This window comes from Anser anser (assembly GCF_964211835.1).
Source record: "Anser anser genome assembly, chromosome: 3".
NCBI classification, from domain to species: Eukaryota; Metazoa; Chordata; class Aves; order Anseriformes; family Anatidae; genus Anser; species Anser anser.
In genome coordinates this window covers 65,974,622-65,992,757 of record NC_139722.1, presented here as the reverse complement: position 1 = coordinate 65,992,757, position 18,136 = coordinate 65,974,622, and the positions used below count along the sequence as shown (strand labels likewise).

Below are 18,136 nucleotides of genomic sequence, written 5' to 3'. Positions count from 1 at the left end.
TACATAAATATGGGCTCCATTGATTCTTTTTGATCTCTACAGGTAAATCAGTTTTATATTAGATGCAAAAAAAAAAAAAGGAAATCTAAACTGTCAGAGCAAACCCTTAGCTTTTCTGTAACTGTATGATATTGGTGAAAAGTTATGCTAATTCCAGCACAGTAGTTTTTGGGTGATCGGCTATTCACAGGAGTCTTAGGAGGTAAAAAGTCACCTTTGAGAATTCTGTCCCACTCCTGCTTCCATCTGTCCCAACACAAGAAGCATGTGGCTGGCAAAAAGTAGCTTCATGAGGCAACCCTGTGATCCAGAAAACTAGTTCAGCCAGAAAGGCTGCTTTTAAAGTCTGGGAAAATCGGAACCAATTTAGAGAAGCTCTTGTGATATCCACCTGTGTGCCCAGCACCACTATAGAATTATAGTAAATTGGGTGAGTAGTCTTGAGTTGGCATCTAGTCTGTGCTTCTGGCTAGAAGCAGTAGGAGAAACTTGTTCACTGTTTAGAGTTGTGGAGCTCCTACTTGTTGAGGATGTCTTGTTTCACTAATGATAGAAGATCCCTTAATTACATCACCTTCCACTAGCAAAATATTAGTGCGCAAGCTACAGTAGAAATATTTTTATGGACTGTAAACTTGACTACATCACTGACATCAGTAGAGGAAGAATGTGCAACATCTTGCTGGATTGGCAGAACGTGTAAGAGAGAGAGAGGTGATTGGGTTATCACTGTCTTGTTTTGAAGCTAACCATTGTATGATGAAAAGTATTTTACATATAGTTGTTATATAGATATACACATTTTCTGTACCTTCTTATCAAAAATGTTGTCAAGCAACTGTCATTTTGCTGGTTGTTATCGCATGTAAGAATGTGCAACCCACCCAGCACAGGGCCTCCATCCTCTTCAGCCACTTGGAGCTCAGCTAAGAGTGTATCTTCAGTACTGTATGTGAGTCAATTCATGTGTTTCTGTCTGAAATGTGTAAGTATTGCATTGTGGTCTCTGTAGCAGATGCCCTTGTCTTTATGGGCTGCTGTAGGCTACTAAATGTATTTTTAAAGCAGGCAACTATAAAACTCTTTCATGCAATACCAATATATTTTTGCTGTTCTACTAGCTTTGCATAGCTGTCATTTTACTGGCAATATTCACATTAAATTGATGTATGAAAGCTTTTGCTGCTGGATGAGAATTTGATTACCCAAATACAAGTTCTCTTCATCCAGCTTAAACACTCCTGGAAGTTTTGTCTATTCTAGCAGAGGTCCTGAACTGTTCAGCTGTATGCTTTCTTTTTTCATACTTTTTAACTCAGTGATTCTCAGTGCTACCTACTGAAGTATATAAACTAGGTGTACTAGTTAGCTGCAGCTGCTACCTGCAGAGCTATTGCACATTTGGAGTGCTCTCTGTTAAAGAGTTGTTAATATTCACATCTGTGATGGTTGGCAAGTAGCTTTGAGGGATGACTGTGATCCACTGATTCATTTGCAGATCAGTACCCTAGATGAAATGTCCACCTGATTTCTAATCTCTGTGCTTGCACAGAGACCTGGTTATGCGTTGAGCTATTTTATCTCAAGGTTAACTAGTCTAAAACCCCATTGGTGGTGCAACATGCTGTGGAGTCACTCTGTCCCAGGGGAATGCTGCGGACCACATCTGGTTCTTCTCTGCCTTTGCAACAGCCTTGCTCTAGGAGTTTGGAGAGAGAGAAAATTCGTGGACACAATAATCACTCCTCTTTCTCTTGATAGGGAGATCAATGGAAAGTTTTACTTGAAGACAGTTAGCCAAATGAGATTCTTGTTTCACTTCGGTTTTTGTGGAGTTAAGCTAATTACCAGAAGTGGAGTTGATCTGCTTGCCCCACTGATTCTTAAAATACCTATCGTCAAACTCTTGAGAAAGATGGATGAAATTCCATTGTAGATTACTTAGAGGGCCAAGGTCCAAGAGAAAAAGAGGCATACAATGCCTAGCTCTGAAAAAATTATCTTGAGAAACCTGCATCTTGCTTCTGATACATACAGAAGCATGATTCCCATGAGAAATATCAGAAAGTTGAAATAATACAAAACCATTTTAAATTGCACATAAAAGTCTCTGAAAATGACAAGTTGACAACTTGAAACAATTTTGAGATCCTTCCTGCCAACTCTTATTTCTCTCCTGCTTCTTCATTTGAAGACAGCTTCTCGCCCACAAGCGTCTTCAAAAGGTTCTTGGCAGATTGAGCATCCCAGAGCACAAAAGTTTTGTCTTTACCGTCACTTTGTCTCAGCACAAAATAGCTGCCTTTCACCTCCGGTTTAAGAGTAAAAAGGTTTATAGACTAGCTCAGTATTCCTTGCACATGCAAATCTGCCTTTGAAACACAAGCAGAAACACAAAATACTGTTTTGGTGCTCTTGTTGAAGTGTGACAAAGAGCTGGAGGATATAACGGTTTGAAATTAGCATCCCCAAATTAAGCTGTGGGCGTTCCTCATTATGAGGTGCCTGTAGGAGAAGTAACTGATACGTATATTCATATCCATGTGTATGAGAGACTAAGCAATCCCTGTGTGCTTCTGGCAAACTTCTGCTAGACAAAGGAGTAGATTTTCAGAAGTCCTGTCAAATGAAAAGCTATGACTTGGAGGCCATATGAGTTTATGGACAAAAATCCAAGGCTTTCAAGTTTGATGTTACAAAACTTGGGTTATTTTATAAGTTAAATTCAGAGTGAGAACATGAAGTATTGCTAAATATGCTGCTTTTTTTGCACTGTAGGCTTCTCCAAATAGTATTTGCTGCTCCTTTAGTCAGTGAGGTTATTTATCTGGGCATTAAATTGATTTCACTTATTTAACCCAAAGCTATACACATTGTATCTTCCACACCAGTTTTAACATCACAAATAAATTCTTGTACTTAACGTATTTAGGAACAACAACTGATTTACATTCTATACTCATTATAGAGATAGAGAAATCAGTGGTTTTTTATACATTTTTTTGTAATCCACAAAATAAAAAGGAAGAGACATTCTCAGAAGTGCATATACAGCATATTTGCTACTATTTTGATGAAAAGATTTAGGTTTTTAAGTACACAAGTAACCTCTGAGAGTATAATTCAGATTATCAAATCACTTTTGTGCATCTGCAAACACTGTTCCTATTGATTCTAGTAACTGGTTACTGCAAACTATCTTTGCTCTTTCAGATGTGGTGGTCCAGTGGTGTACGCAAGGAGACCTACTTGCAGTAGCAGGGATGGAGAAGCAGTGTCAGCTTGTTGAACTTAGCAATGGCTCCCTGTTGAAAAGCGCACTTGTCAAGTTCTACAACGTGCGTGGGGAACATATCTACACTTTGGAGACACCTGTGCAGGTAGGAGGTATTTTTTAAGTCAGTTCTTAATGCTTTACTGACATGATTTTTCCACATTGGCTTTTAGGTGTAGACCTGCAATATGAAAACGATTGCAAAATGTCCTTAGTGAACTGGAAAATACAATATATATATAAAAGCACTGTAAATAATTATTTGTATTACAGTAGATATCCAAGAGTACATCTGATTCTAAGGCTAGGTATTGTATGATATGAAATAAGAAACATTCTGTTTCCTAAAACCATCGGGCAATGAGTGGACAAGATAGAAAAGGGAAATGGGGTTATTCACAGGAAATGGGTGAGGACAAAAATCTAGATAACTTGCTTGATGCTGTAGCAGTGCCAAGAAGTGGACTAAAATATTCCAAGTCCAGTATCAGTACCACAAGGTTATTCTCTCTTTGTTAGTGCTATAATTTCCTAACGTATTATCAGTTGATCTGATGCAATATTTTACTTGTCAGGCATCAAATGGAGAAGGGTGAATTAGGAAGTCTTGTTTCTGTTCCCACGTACTGTACAGATTTTCATTGTAACCTTGGTTATGTTACTTGACAAGCAAATGTCAACACATGTGTTGCACAGGAGCACGTGCTTCATAAGTCTTCACTGATACTTCAAAAAACAGGGAACATCATTCTACAGTTTATTTCTTTTTTTTTGCAGAATAGAGACAACTCCATCCCGATTTCTGACTGTTACTAGTGAAACTTAATTTATAATAACTTTGAAATCCAAAAGTGGCAAATAATGTTAGATATTTTTACTTAATTATGATTAATGATGTTACTATCTATTACTGTTTCCTTTTCAGTACTGTGATCTGAGATGGATACAAAAGGATGACACAGTAAACCAGCTGCTGAGCTTTTGTGTTTACTTACATTTAGCATTAATCTGTGCTTATTAGTATTAGTGCTCTAATTTAGATAGAATTCTTTTGTTCTATAATGTATAAAATAACGTTGTCTAAAGCTAACCTAAATATGTGCAGAGATATCTAATGCCGATTTAGGTATCTAGAAGACTTACCCATACACACAGTTTTGTTGTTGTAAACGTAGCCCTTTAAGCAAAGTAGCACAGCCCTGTCCCCAGTGGATCACTTCTGGAGAAAACATATTTATACCAGTGCAGCTCATTCCCAGACCAGGTTAAAAACAAACTGTATTCTGTTACTTTAGTTCTCGGATACAGTATGTCCATGTTAGCTGTTGAACTGGTATAACACTTCAGTGTTGAGCTGTGAAATCAAGTTGTTGGTTGAGCAGTGGAACGGATGGGGACAGGTTGCCTTAAGATGTACATCTGTATAGACTCATCTCTTATTGCTTTCTCCCCCAATGTGTTTGCAATAACCTCAAATTCTCTTTTGCTTCAGTGCTTTCATTTCCTCTAGTTCTTCCAACATCCCTTCGTTTCATATTTTTCAGCTCTTCTCCTTTCCATTCTATTTATAAGCACATATTGTGGCTGGTGTGAGAGGTAATTATTCTGCCATTAAATGAGTACTCATAGGACAAACTGACAGGTCATACAGAACAGGTAACTGCGCCACAATGCAGTATGTCTCATAGTGAAAATAATTAACCAGAGCTCCTCTGCTTTTCCAGCTGCCAATTTTCACTGAAATTTTAGCAGTATTTTATTATCATGGAGATTTCCCTCTCTTTTTCAACTTCTGATGACAGCCTACAGCTTCAGAGGTTACTAAGCAAGGATGGAAGTGAAAGATAGGGAGATGGAAACCACCAATTAATATCACAATCACGGAGTCTCATTTCCTTAGGAAACCAGGCTAAAAATAACAATCAAACTCTTATATTTATGTTAATTTAAAAACTGTGTGCATAAACCTGCCTAAAATTAAAGCCACTCCTCTCCTGTCATTAGTCAAGGTTTGTTCTCTTTATTTAGTGCACTTAAATTCATATTTACTGAGCTGCAGGAGGAAGTGAGGGGGTCTTGAAAGACACCTGTATCTGCTAATGTGGACTTCATGCTTCTATGTATTTGAATGCTCGTCTAACAATATTATCACCTAAATAATAGGTATGCTAAAACATTGCAAAGTGTTCAGTCTACTAACAGAACCAGATAAAGACTGCTGTTGCAAAATTATTGCTAGTAACTTCCGTTGTTCTGTACATCTGTTCCAAAGATGTATATGCAAAGATGACAGTGAGTCAGTGGTCCCAGTGATTTTTCTGATGACAAATTCATCAAAGTAAATTCATTAATTTTCTATAATATGGCAGTCAGCCTTGTAATAGGATTTCATAAAATTCATCACTGGTTATTGAAAGCAAATGGAAGAAAAGAATTTCCATGTCTCAAACTCTTCTATTTAAACTGTTTCTTCTGAAGCAAGCAAATGTGTGACTGGAAAAGCACATTTATTCCAAATGAGCATTGTTCTGAATATGAAGGTCAAAGAAAGTAAAGCAACAACAAATGTAGAAAATAGGGGATTACTGGTGCAAAACTATGTGGTACTCTGTCCCAGTCCTTTGATAAAGCAGATGTCTGAAATTTTTATCAGTAAAATATACTCAGCTATCTCTGTTCCTGCTGTTCGTCTATCCTGTGTATCTTGGTGGGGTATTCAGGAAACAAGAAATTTTATTGTTTATAGCAAAAGTCAATCTAAAACTGGTGTGGGATTTATATGCAACTTGGCTGGTATGTTACGTAGCATAAAGTCACTGCAAACCGCAATGTAGAATAGATTAGGGTACTGCAGTTTACTGATCCCGATGATGACTGTTGTCATGGTTCCCTTAAAGGTGTTTTATATGCCACCTCCTCCTCCAGCTTTAATATGTTTTTGACATCCTCCATATCATTTGATTAACTCTCTTAAGCACCTTCAGTGTAGGATTTTACGGTTCATAAACCCAGTTTGCTGACGATAAAACGCTAGGTAGGGAAATTGCACTTGTTTAGAAGTATCCAAGTGAACACTGAAGAATAATATTCATAAACAGAATGATAGAGTTAGCATATTATAACTGTCTCTAGCTCTCTGCACTGGGGCTTCAGCCTGCCACCCTGACATTCTGAAAAATATATATTTGCAGAATATAGTGCAATGAACTGAAAAAGCATTGCTAAAATTTAGGCAAATGAAGGACTTCTGCTACACAGAGTCAAACTGCTTTGAACTGTGAAAGAATGTTGACAAAATTCCTGAACTCCCTTCAGAAAGTCACACCAGATTTTTATGTTATCGGAAGCAATTATATCAAAAACAGGTCCATATTGTGACTCCCAAGAGTCAATACTGATTATTTATTTTATAAAAAGAGCATATCTTAAAGGTTGTTGATCAGCTGGTAACTATGCAAAAATATACTATCAATTTCTGTAAATCTTAGTACTTTCTGTTCTCGCCCCTGTGTATAGAAACATCAACCTGATGAACTAAAAATGTGACCAGTTGTTTTAGGTGACAGCTTTTTTCATGGTCCTGCTTTCCCAGCATTTAAAACTGTTATTAAAAGTGCAGGCTGCCGTGCTGGTTGTAATTTCTTTTTTTTTTTTCTTTTTTCTTTTTTTATTGGAAGAATGTTTATTTCTTATGCTATTTGTTAAATCCTCATAACTTTTTCCTGGCAATAAGCAGGGATGGGAATAATATTAATAGGCCTCATTCAACACTGTCACAGTCTTGCTAAAATTGTTTCCTGGAAACGCTGCAATTGAGTTCTGTCACTTCAGAATTTCTCATCTGATGTGCAAACAGGTTATTTATTATATCAATGAACCATACCTACTGTCATAAAATTCACTTCTGAGTGGATACAACTACTTCATGTCTTTCTATTTGGACTTCAAACTCAAGAGTCTCCTGCAGGACCACTTAAAAATTGACTATCTACTGACTTCACCAAACGTGTGAAGTTATTCTGTTTGATCATTCACATTTTTTGCTTATATTTCAGTTTCCTTCTCTGTTTTTTACGATTTTCTTTCTTGCATGTCCCAAAGAGGAACCGGGGAAGAAGATCATGGATTTAGAAACCCTGGTACTGATCTCATCTATACATTTATAATCCTAGAGTAAATTTACATTAGCCTATGATTTTATACTGCTGTGTAACTGCTGTAGGAACAGATTAGACCTAAAGTGCAAAGAAGAAGAAAGATAAGAGTGAGCTGAGCTCAGCACGTTCCAGAATCAGATGTTTTACGGACAACAAGATATGATGCAGAAAAGCTGTAGTCACATTTTTCTCAGTGTAGTACTTTAAACCCTAATCCAGAGTTTTGTACCAAAGGCTAAATCTTTATGGTAGAAGGTCTGGGGAGTCTTTGAGAAGACCCGCTTTCTTTAACCATGCTGCTGTCAGCAGAAGCCCTCATGACGTTTCATGGACTGCTCCTGTGCTGGAAACGTCCTGGCATCTGAACAGTTAAATTTAAGACAGTGTGCTTCTGCAGAAATCTGATAATTGTGTAAAATCCATTTTACTAAGGCCTGAGAAGGAAGGTGCAATGTTAGGTTAAATTCACATCAAAAGGACTTTGAGAGAAGAGGCTGCCTTTTATGTTACCCAGCTGAGCTGACCTTGCTTACTCTGTCTTCATCTATTTCACATACAGTGTTCAGGGTTGTTGCTTCTGAATTAACATTGTCTTTCATTTTCTATTGGCTGAAGTTAATCCTATTTAGTTGTCATCGGATGACACCAAAGTTTCAAAGATTTTATTTACAGAAATAAAAGAGTTACAGGATGAAAAACAAGAGCAACAGCTTAGAACTATCTGGCGTAACAATTCTTTGGGATATCAATAAGGACCTTGGTGTTTTCTGTATAGGCCATAAGATCATTTCTGACTGCTATACAAATGGGTCATGATCAAAACTGCAAAATATAGCCTTTCTTTCTATACTTGGTTAGGTACAGCTTCATTCTGCTAGGATGGAGTCTCATAGTTATATTGAAATCTAAACAACAACAACAAAGTCACTGTAGAAACAGAGGATATAAGAAAAACCTGCAAATCAAATGAGTTTGCTGCATGAAAAATCATGTAAGGCCACAGCATTTCTGACCATGTCATAGTCTTTATTGCTTTTATCACAATCAATTCTCTTGCTAGTTAATATTATTCCCACTGTAAATATGGGTAACAGAAGAATGAAGATGTTAAATTGCTTTCCAACAATTATCCTTGAACTCTACAGCAGTGCAGAGATGTGCACACAAAATTCAGAAGAGCCAGGTGGGCACTGTAGCCATTGCACCTTCTGGTTTCTCTGAAAAAAAGCAGGGAGAAAGGCAAAGTATGCATCTCCACAACACCAATGTACAGTGAGAGAAAGCAGACAGTGTCCATTAGGGTTTTCACTTGTACGTGCCATTCAGTAGATACAATTTTGCAGTTGGGTTATTTCTCCTGAGAAAAATCCCAGTCTTTGCTGGACTTTCTGCTTTGGAATATTGTTTTTGTTTATCTCATTACCAGTGGGACTTCCAGTTCCAGTAATCAAGGAACAAGTGCAAGCATCAGACAAGCCACATAGCTCAGGATTTCCGAGCTGAAGGAATGCAGCAAGGAACAGCTTGAACAGTGTTGTCTTTGAGTGAACTGTATACAAGCGATGACAAGCAGATAAATTGTGTTTCCTCCTGTAAGAGAGACAGATGAATGGCATTGAGTAGATGCATCTGACTTTTAAACCCACTCGAAATAATGGAAATAAATGCATGCTTTATAAGGAACAATACTTGTGCTTCGGACATGGCAGATCAATTGCTTTTCTTCTGCATAGTTTGGAGTTATTAGCTGAAGCCAGCTAATAACTGACTTGCAGTAGTAATTGATTCATATCCATGTCCTTCAAGGGAAAGAGTGGGAAGCCTAGTTATTGAGAAATATTATTGGAGCAGTACATTTAAAGGTCAGGTCAGATCTGGCATTTGGGTGATCTTTTATTTCCCCAGGCCTTTAATCATGAGCTAATTTTCTCTGAACCTCATTGTAAGTCCTAGACCTCCCCTGAAAATGAAGTGTTGCTGTATATTAGACTTGAGGAGTACTGGGGGACAGACCATTCCATAGAAAAAGAAGGCAAGGCCTGCCTGGGGAATCAGTACACAAAGGCAAACCAATATTTTACAAGTGCCACTTGATGAGACTGAGTATATAAAGGTTAAAATGTGAGGTATGTGGGCAGACTAAATACACAGATGGAAGAGTGGAAATGTCATGATTTACAAACAGTTCTTCCCTTGTAGGTATTATATCTTTATCTGTTTAGTATCTTTATCTATGACTCGGACAGTGGGATCGAGTGCACCCTCAGCAGATTTGCAGATGACACCAAGCTGAGGGGTGCAGTCGATACACCAGAAGGAAGGGATGCCATCCAAAGGGACCTGGGCAAGCTAAATAAGTGGGCCCACATAAACCTAATGAGGTTCAGCAAGTCCAAGTGCAAGGTGCTGCGCTTGGGTTGGGGCAATCCCAGATGTGAGCACAGACTAGGAGAAGAACACTAAGAGCAGCCCTGCAGAGAAGGACTTGGGGGTTCTGGTGGACAGAAAACTCGACATGAGCCAGCAGTGCGCGCTTGGAGCCCAGAAGGCCAACTGCATCCTGGGCTGCATCAACAGAGGTATGGCCAGCAGGTGGAGGGAGGGGATTGTCCCCCTCTGCTCTGCCCTTGTGCTGGTGTGCTGCATCCAGGTCTGGGGCCCCCAGCAGCAGAAAGATGTGGGGCTGTTGGAGCAGACCCAGAGGAGGGCTACAGAGATGATCAGAGGGCTGGAGCAGCTCTCCTGTGCAGAAAGGCTGAGAGAGCTGGGGATGTTCAGCCTGAAAAAGAGAAGGCTCTGGGGAGACATCATTGCGGCCTTTCAGTACTTAAATGGGGCTTATAAAAAAGATGTGGAGGGATTATTTACGCGGACAGTTAATTATAGGAGAAGGGGGAATAGTTTTAAACTAAAAGAGAGGAGATTTAGATTAGATGTTAGGAGGAAATTCTTTACTCAGAGGGTGGTGAGGCCCTGGCACAGGCTGCCCAGGGAAGCTGTGGATGCCCCATCCCTGGAGGTGCTCAAGGCCAGGCTGGATGGGGCTTTGGGCAGCCTGGTCTGGTGGGAGGTGTCCCTGCCCATGGCAGGGGGGTTGGAACTACATGATCTTTAAGGTCCCTTCCAATCCAGGCCATTCTATGATTCTATGTGTGTGCATTTATTTAAACATGCACCCACTCATGCATATATTGTTATATACATATACATAAAAATGCATGCACATACATAAAAAATACCTAAATAATGCAGTCATGTGTTCAAAAGTTAGAAGATGGGTGAGTTATGGTTGCCTATTGGGAATTCGAGATGAAATCATGCAGTGAGACATGCAGTGAGTCTTTTGGCTTCTGGCTTTCTAACTGTTCCTTAGCTCCACAGTGCTTTATTGCCAAAGGTCCCACGCAGCATTTCAAAGCTACTGAAAAAATTTCTCCTTGGGAGTATGTTTTAGATTGCACAGGTTTTTGCACTGATACTGTCTGCATCTCTGCTCTTCCCTGCATGCTGCATTAACCTGAGAGACATGGTTTCATTTGATCCAGATAACTGGATGAGAAGAGGGCTATCTTGGTGTATTATAATATTATAATAGCTGAAATGCTAGACTTCATGGTAGGGCTGTCTGGGTGTGGTGTATTGAATTATGATAGCTGGGATATTAGACTTCATAATCTCTTCTGGCATTAAACTTCATGTAAGCAATAAACGTTTTTGCGCTAAGTCACACATTTGTTTATTCCCTCACCTTATTTATAGGTAAGCTTTGCTTGATCCAGTGTGACCAGAGGGATGTGGTTTGGTTCCCACAGTAACTATCAGGCAGATAGTTCTGCCCATGCTGGAAGTCAGTCCTTGAGGAAATCAGGGTCACTTCTCCTAGTGCCTTCCTCAGGCTGTTGTACACTATAACTGGCAGGTACCTAACTTTTGTCAGCGCCTTTCCAATCATATTTATTTTGCAAGCAGCATGAACTGTCTCTTTACTGCCAGGCAGTATGAGGGTTGAACACACTCTCAAATAATGAAAATACCCATCAGTAGGGACATTTTATGTGATCACTCATCGAATCCGAGACTCTGTCCCACAAATTATGGTTATGACAAGCTATGTAATAATTATTCATGGTACATGAAGGATTTCTCAATTCTTTTGAAGTTCTCCACTACAAAATGCCTTTAGCAATTATGGTGAAAATCATAATGTTCACATGTTGTTGCTTTTCATTTGCATATCAGTCAGCCTGAAGGTTTCTGCCCCCATAGAACTGTTTGTAGCGTTGTCTCTGAAGCTCTTTATTCCTACCACTTTAAAACCAATATTTTCTTTGACATTTAAATCTAGGATAAGATGACGTAGCAGGGAAGATCTTTCTTCTGAAAAAATTCTGTCATCCAGTCCTTTATCTTGATGATAGACATCAATGTCATTCTGTGCAACTGCATTTTGCTTTATGGGATTCACAGAAAAAAAAACATCTTGTGCTCGTTTCTCATCTTTAAGCATTTTGAATTTGTAAACTCGATTAATAACTTCTAATTAGATTAGTAACTTCTAACTCCAAACTAGATTAGTAACTTCTGGGCTGATCCAAACTGTGTATCTGGGTACCATATTACTGGAGAGGAGTGGATAAAGGTTACTACCGATGGTGCCTTGACTTTTATCTTCTACGTAGTTAATTCTTGTTTGCTACATTATGATATTCCGAAGAGACCCTGACCTTTCAGTAAATACAGTTCATAATTAGCTAAAGAATATGTTCGCTTAAGCTTTTGAATGTCAAGGATCGTGAAAAGAAGGGAGCCCTTCACAGGAAGGAGTAAACCTTTTGCAGTTCACCAGTTACAGCCCGCTGGACAGTATTCTTCATGGAGTGAGTGTTTCTTCCTCTCACTATGTATATACTATATATATGTATACATATATATATATATATACACACGCTGTGTGTATATATATATGTATATAGTATAGAGATAGCAGCTGTGGGATTGAGATTCCATAGGGTATGTGTAGATATGCAAGTAAAGAGTTTTGCAACACTGAAGGCAGGAGATGACATGTGGCTGCAGCTAACCCTCTTGAAGGGCAAAAATAATAGTGGTAGTGCTATAAGAGGTCACAACACACCAGTGCTGTGCATCAAGAAGATGGGGTTTAGCATGATAGTTTAGAAAACTTCTTGTGAGCCCAAGTAGCTGTCTGGGAAAGAGCTCAGAGATGTTTGTGGGACAGCTTTACTCATGAGGATCATCTTGCACCCCAAAGCACAAGTTTACTCATGTTACAGAATCACACAGAATCACACAATTGTAGGGGTTGGAAGGGACCTCTGAGATCATCGAGCCCAACCCCCCTGCTAAAAACAGGTTCCCATATCTCTTAAGAGCTGGTTTTCATTAGATTATCCAGTCTGTTCAGTTTTTAGTCAGGCTGTTACTTGAGACCTGCAATGAAATCCTTTTTCATGGTTCTAAATTTGCACACAACTCACTATTATCATGTAAACTCTTCATATTCCTTCAGCAGAGAATGATGTCCAAAGGGGGGGTTGAGCTGAATTTTGGTATATGGCTCTGAGTTCTGACACTTTGTCCCAATCACCTCTGACTCTATTTCTGTGCTTAATGCCATGAACTTAGACATTTTTCAGTGTGGACAAACAGGAGACAAAAAGGCAATTCTTCATTTTGCCCATGGTGGTCTTTTACAATTCACTTCCTCTGGGAATGGTTCAAAAAAGACATTGTGTGGCAGAAGACTCAGTGCAACACAAGCAAAACAATTGGATTTTGTTCATTAGTCTACTAATTGTCTCTGGGCATGTAGTTTGAATTTCAGTTGTAAACTATGAGCCATCACCAGTGGATGAAGATTGATTAGATGACTGAAAAAACAATCTGGATGGGGCCTCAAAGGATCCTGCTTTTTAACACTGTGTGACTTTTAAGTCACATGTCCTCATAGTGCCTCATTTTCCCCATCTGGGTCATGAAATGGATAGACAGTTCCTTGTGTGAAGCGCTTTAAGTCTTGTGAGTAAAAAGCATGATATAAATATCAACCACTGTTATCAATAATTTCAGATGTTCACGTTTTTTCTCACTTTTGTGGACAATAACGTGCACGTTTAAGTTTCTGGAAGATGAAAGGGAACATAGTTGGTGCTGAACTTGTATGAACACTTCCTGCACAATTGTTTGGGTGAAAGTGTATGATCTTTTTAAGTTATGCCCTATTCCTCTTCATGCAGCGTCCCATCATCTCGATCTGCTGGGGTCACAGGGATTCACGCCTGCTGATGGCTTCTGGACCAGCGTTATACGTTGTCAGAGTAGAGCACAGGGTCTCCAGTCTGCAGCTCCTGTGCCAGCAGACCATCGCTAGCTGTCTGCGGGATGACAAGGATATCAGCAAGCTGACCCTGCCCCCTCGACTCTGCTCGTACCTCACCACTGCCTTCATACCAACAATCAAGGTGAAAGGAAAGAAGCATGTGTATGTGTGGAAGAGGAAGGGGTTGCTTGATTTTCTTCCCCTATGCTGCTCCTAAGTGACAAAGGATAAAATCCTGGCTCCACGTAATTACGATAAAAAAGGTTGATTAAGGGTAATTCCTCTCCTCTTCAATGACATCATGGATCAGTGATCAGTGTGGTGCCTACTAAAATCTGAAAAGAGGGCTCACACCCTGATCTGTGCTAAACTGTGTGTATGGCCTTTCCGAGGACACAATACGCTGTGTCCCAGGGGTACAAAATGCTGTTGACTCATGCAGACTACCAAAGAAGCTCATGCCAACGATAGTACTGTGTCACAGTTCAGGAGAGATTCACAGTGGCAAAATTGTTGCCTCCCTGCATGTTACATGAGTCCGTAAGACCTGTGGCTGTCCAAATATCTCTCCTGACAATGAGTTCTGCTAACCTTACTGCTCCAGCAGTGCTATGGGAAAATGAAGCAGTTATTACACCTTTTCCTGTACATTAGCAGGGCTGCTTGCAGAGCCATCTGCTCAACCCCATTTTTTCGTATTTTTGCCCTCCGGCACATCTCAGGATTTCAAAACTCTTTATTACAGCCTGTAAACCAGAGCATTAGCTAGTAAATGGCCTACATTCAAATATGTATTTTTGTGTTATGTATTTTTTGTGTGTGTATTACAGCATTTTCTCTGAGTTTCAGGTCCTTGTTAAAACAATATAGATCTGGAATAGCTAATTTGAAATCTGTGGAGTTGGCCAAGCTTAAATGAGACCAAATTATGCCTATAATATAATGATTCAACACAGTTCCATTTGTGTACTGCAAATCAGGGCAATTTCTGCAATTGTGAAACATTCCACTTGTCAAAGAAGAGTAAATACCTTACTGTAACCATGACTCCTTGATCTCCAAAGATACAGAGCATTAAGTAGAATAGTGGTAAAGAAGCACACATTACTAGTATTTGTGTCGTAGAGGCTGTATTGTCTTAGACAAAAGCAGTTTAGTTGCTTAAGGACTGAGCGCTTCATGGATTAATACAGCCTGCTGGCAAGCAGGGCAAAGTAACCCACCTTGAGCTTTGGGCTCATATTTCTCAACACAGCATGCAAAAAGGCCCTCATCAAAGATGGGTCATGTACTTGGAAAGGAATGGGATGATAGAAGAGGTACAAGTTTTTTCCAGAGCTGACAGCATCGTAGCATAGTGGCATAGCATGCACCAATACTAACTATGAATGGGAACAAGAGTTGCTAAGTTCACGTGGGGGGACAGCAAGAGGCGAGATACTCTGACTTTGACCTGTTGACCACATTACCCAAGTTAAAACAGAAGTTTGTGATAGAGCTGGGACTTCAATACAGGTTTGTTGTCTAATTCAATTCTCCAACCACAAGTCCTACCTTTCTCTTTGATGTAATTAGTTTTAGTTTTGTAGTTTTGAGCTGCTTTTAACCTAACTAAATAGTATACAGCACCTCTGTCTCGCATGTGGGTCTTGCATATCTCTCACAGTAACCTGTACTAATCTTGAGCTGCCAAGTTAGAATTGGATTCAAATTCAGTTAGTCATGTCAGGATTAAGTTGCCACAGACAAAAAAAAACAATAACCTATAGGAAACTTTCTCTTTCCTTCCTTCATTTAATTAAGCCTCCTATCCCAGACCCAAACAATATGAGAGATTTTGTCAGCTACCCAACAGCTGGCAATGAACGGCTTCACTGCACGATGAAGCGGACAGAAGATGACCCAGAGGTCGGTGGTCCATGTTATACTCTGTACTTGGAATATCTTGGGGGACTGGTGCCCATCCTCAAAGGACGTCGTATCAGCAAGTTGCGGCCAGAGTTTGTCATCATGGATCCTAAAACAGATGGAAAAGCAGGTAGAAGTGAATTGTAGCTCTGTATAAAAAAATATTTAGAAAGACAGACTTTAGATATTAAAACCTCAAGAATTAAAGAAAATCTGTGTATGCAATATAGAAGCTAGCATCCGATCTTTATTTTTTCTGATGAGAAAAAGTTTTTAGCATGACCTAAGCTCAAGCCTCTCAAATTATACCATACAGTCTTCTGTCTTACAAAAAGGGAACTTCTTGTATTTTGAATAGATTGCTAATTAGCAGAAAATATTCTTTAGTCTTTATTTTGAAGTCATTTGAATGTGATTCACCCGTCTGAATCATGTGCACTTGAGTTCAGACCATTGGAAACTTGGACTTTATACAAGGCAAGGTGAAGAACAGTTAATTATGTCTGTATAGTTTTATCTTGTCTACTGCATGTGGATCGGATTTATGCTTCTGATGACTGATAGTTGTAATTGATACCAGTTTTCTGAAGCAGCACTTAACATTTTCTGGGGCCTGTCTTGATAGATGAAATCTACGGAAACAGCTTGATTTCCACTGTGATTGACAGCTGCAACTGCTCTGACTCCAGCGATATCGAACTGAGTGATGACTGGGCAGCAAAAAAGTCTCCCAAAATCAGTCGAGCTAGCAAATCACCCAAACTCCCCAGGTAATCATTGCTTGGATATTTCATCATCTTTTTTTGCCAAAAAAAGATGATGAAAAGATTTCTTCCTTTCCTTTTTTTCTTTTTTTTCTTTTTTCTTTTTTTTTCTTTCTTTAAACAGTGTCTTAACACCTCAGAAAGTTAAAAGTGAACTCCTTTGGGCAGATAGGAGCAGTTGGGTCCTCTGCAGTGTGCAGTTCTGCAGTGATTTGAGACTGGCGTTAAGGTGGACTTTGGGGAAAGTTGTGGGGCAGAAAGTAATGGGAAACAATAGGCACCATTCTTCCCCAGCAGTCTCAAGGAAAAGCTTTATGAACTCTCCAACCACTGCCTTTGCTGTATGTGAACTCTTGACACCACTAAATGTTTCCTGTGTTAGATAGTCCATGTTTTTATGTGCTCTGTGCTTAGAATCCCTGGTCTAGTTAATCCCTTGCCTGTACTTTCTCAGGGGTATTTTAAAGTTCAAAAGTCCACACAATTGATCCTGGCCTAGGTGGCACTTCTGATGTGGCAACCTTGCAAGGAAGACTCAGGAAGCTCCCTCCTAAACATTGGGTTGACCGGGCTCTGTAACAATATGAAAAACAAGTTTCTAAGCTATTTATTTGTCTGGTGCTTTCCTGCCAGCTCTTCATATTTATTATGTGTGTAGACAGAAACTCCCACCTGCACAGCCTCACTGATGTCCATGATGCTTCTCACAGGCACTGATGTCTGTCTGCCACCTTCATGTTGCAGGATTGTGGCACTGAGGCCTTCTAGCTGCAGCTTTTCCAAAGACTTTATAGTATGAGACTGTCCTAGAATGAGGCAAAGGAAATGCATCCCTTTATATGTGAATGTAATGTGTAAATCACCAAAGTTTTATTTCAGTAGTCCTTGACAGCAGAACCACGAATTCCTGTGCCTAAAACAGAAATAGTTCAGGGAAATGAAGAACCTTGTTGTCTTGGTTTTCTAAGAGCGTATTTTTCAAATATAATTTTTGTTCTTTATTTTTGCCACCAATGATCTTTTTCGGTTGCATGATCCCCTTATTCATGGCTCCCTTTGTATAACATGGGCTAGGAGTAACTTTTGACTTAGAGTGAGAGCACTGATGAAGTTTGTGGAGCCTTGGTTTGCTGTGCTATTGCAGAGATCTGCCAGCTCAAGTGTCATGTTTCCATTTCTTGAGGCTTTGCTCAAAGTCTGCAGAGCTGAAATAATTCAGCCTTACACCTTTTTATGGATTAATGGAGGATATATTGCATCTGGTAGAACTGCTGTAAGCTTTGTTAAATGAATCTGAAGGCATCCGATCTGAGTTACTGCAAATGTGTTGGGCTTTTTATGTCTTTAAAATTTGAACCATAACTCTCCGTCCTGTAGACTATGCAGTCTTCACTAATCATCTAGAGAACACCATACCAGTTGTCTTCATTACCATCTTTATATTCATCCAAGACACGGATTTTTTTGCATTTTTGCATGCCAATTGATGATTCTAATTATTGCTTTATATGCAGAATCAATATAGAAGCTCGCAAATCTCCAAAGATGTCACGAGCCGCGCAGGAGATATCAAGATCTCCAAGGTTACCAATAAGGAAACCTTCTATTGGTTCACCAAGCCTAACCCGAAGAGAGTTTCCTTTAGAAGATATTACTCAGGTATTGTGTGCATTGTTACCAGACCTGAGCCCAA

At 39.5% G+C, this 18,136-nt stretch overlaps 1 protein-coding gene across 6 annotated transcripts in view; it reads left to right on the top strand.

Annotated features, from left to right (window-relative positions):
* Positions 1-18,136, top strand: part of TULP4 (TUB like protein 4) — a 157,633-nt gene that overhangs the window by 120,314 nt on the left and 19,183 nt on the right. For all 6 annotated transcript variants that reach the window (XM_083828781.1, XM_083828776.1, XM_083828779.1 and 3 more), the window contains 5 exons: positions 3,214-3,380; positions 13,689-13,913; positions 15,575-15,809; positions 16,305-16,449; positions 17,958-18,102. In XM_083828781.1, coding sequence (XP_083684907.1) covers positions 3,214-3,380; positions 13,689-13,913; positions 15,575-15,809; positions 16,305-16,449; positions 17,958-18,102 — 917 coding nt within the window. The remainder of the gene's footprint in view (positions 1-3,213; positions 3,381-13,688; positions 13,914-15,574; positions 15,810-16,304; positions 16,450-17,957; positions 18,103-18,136) is intronic.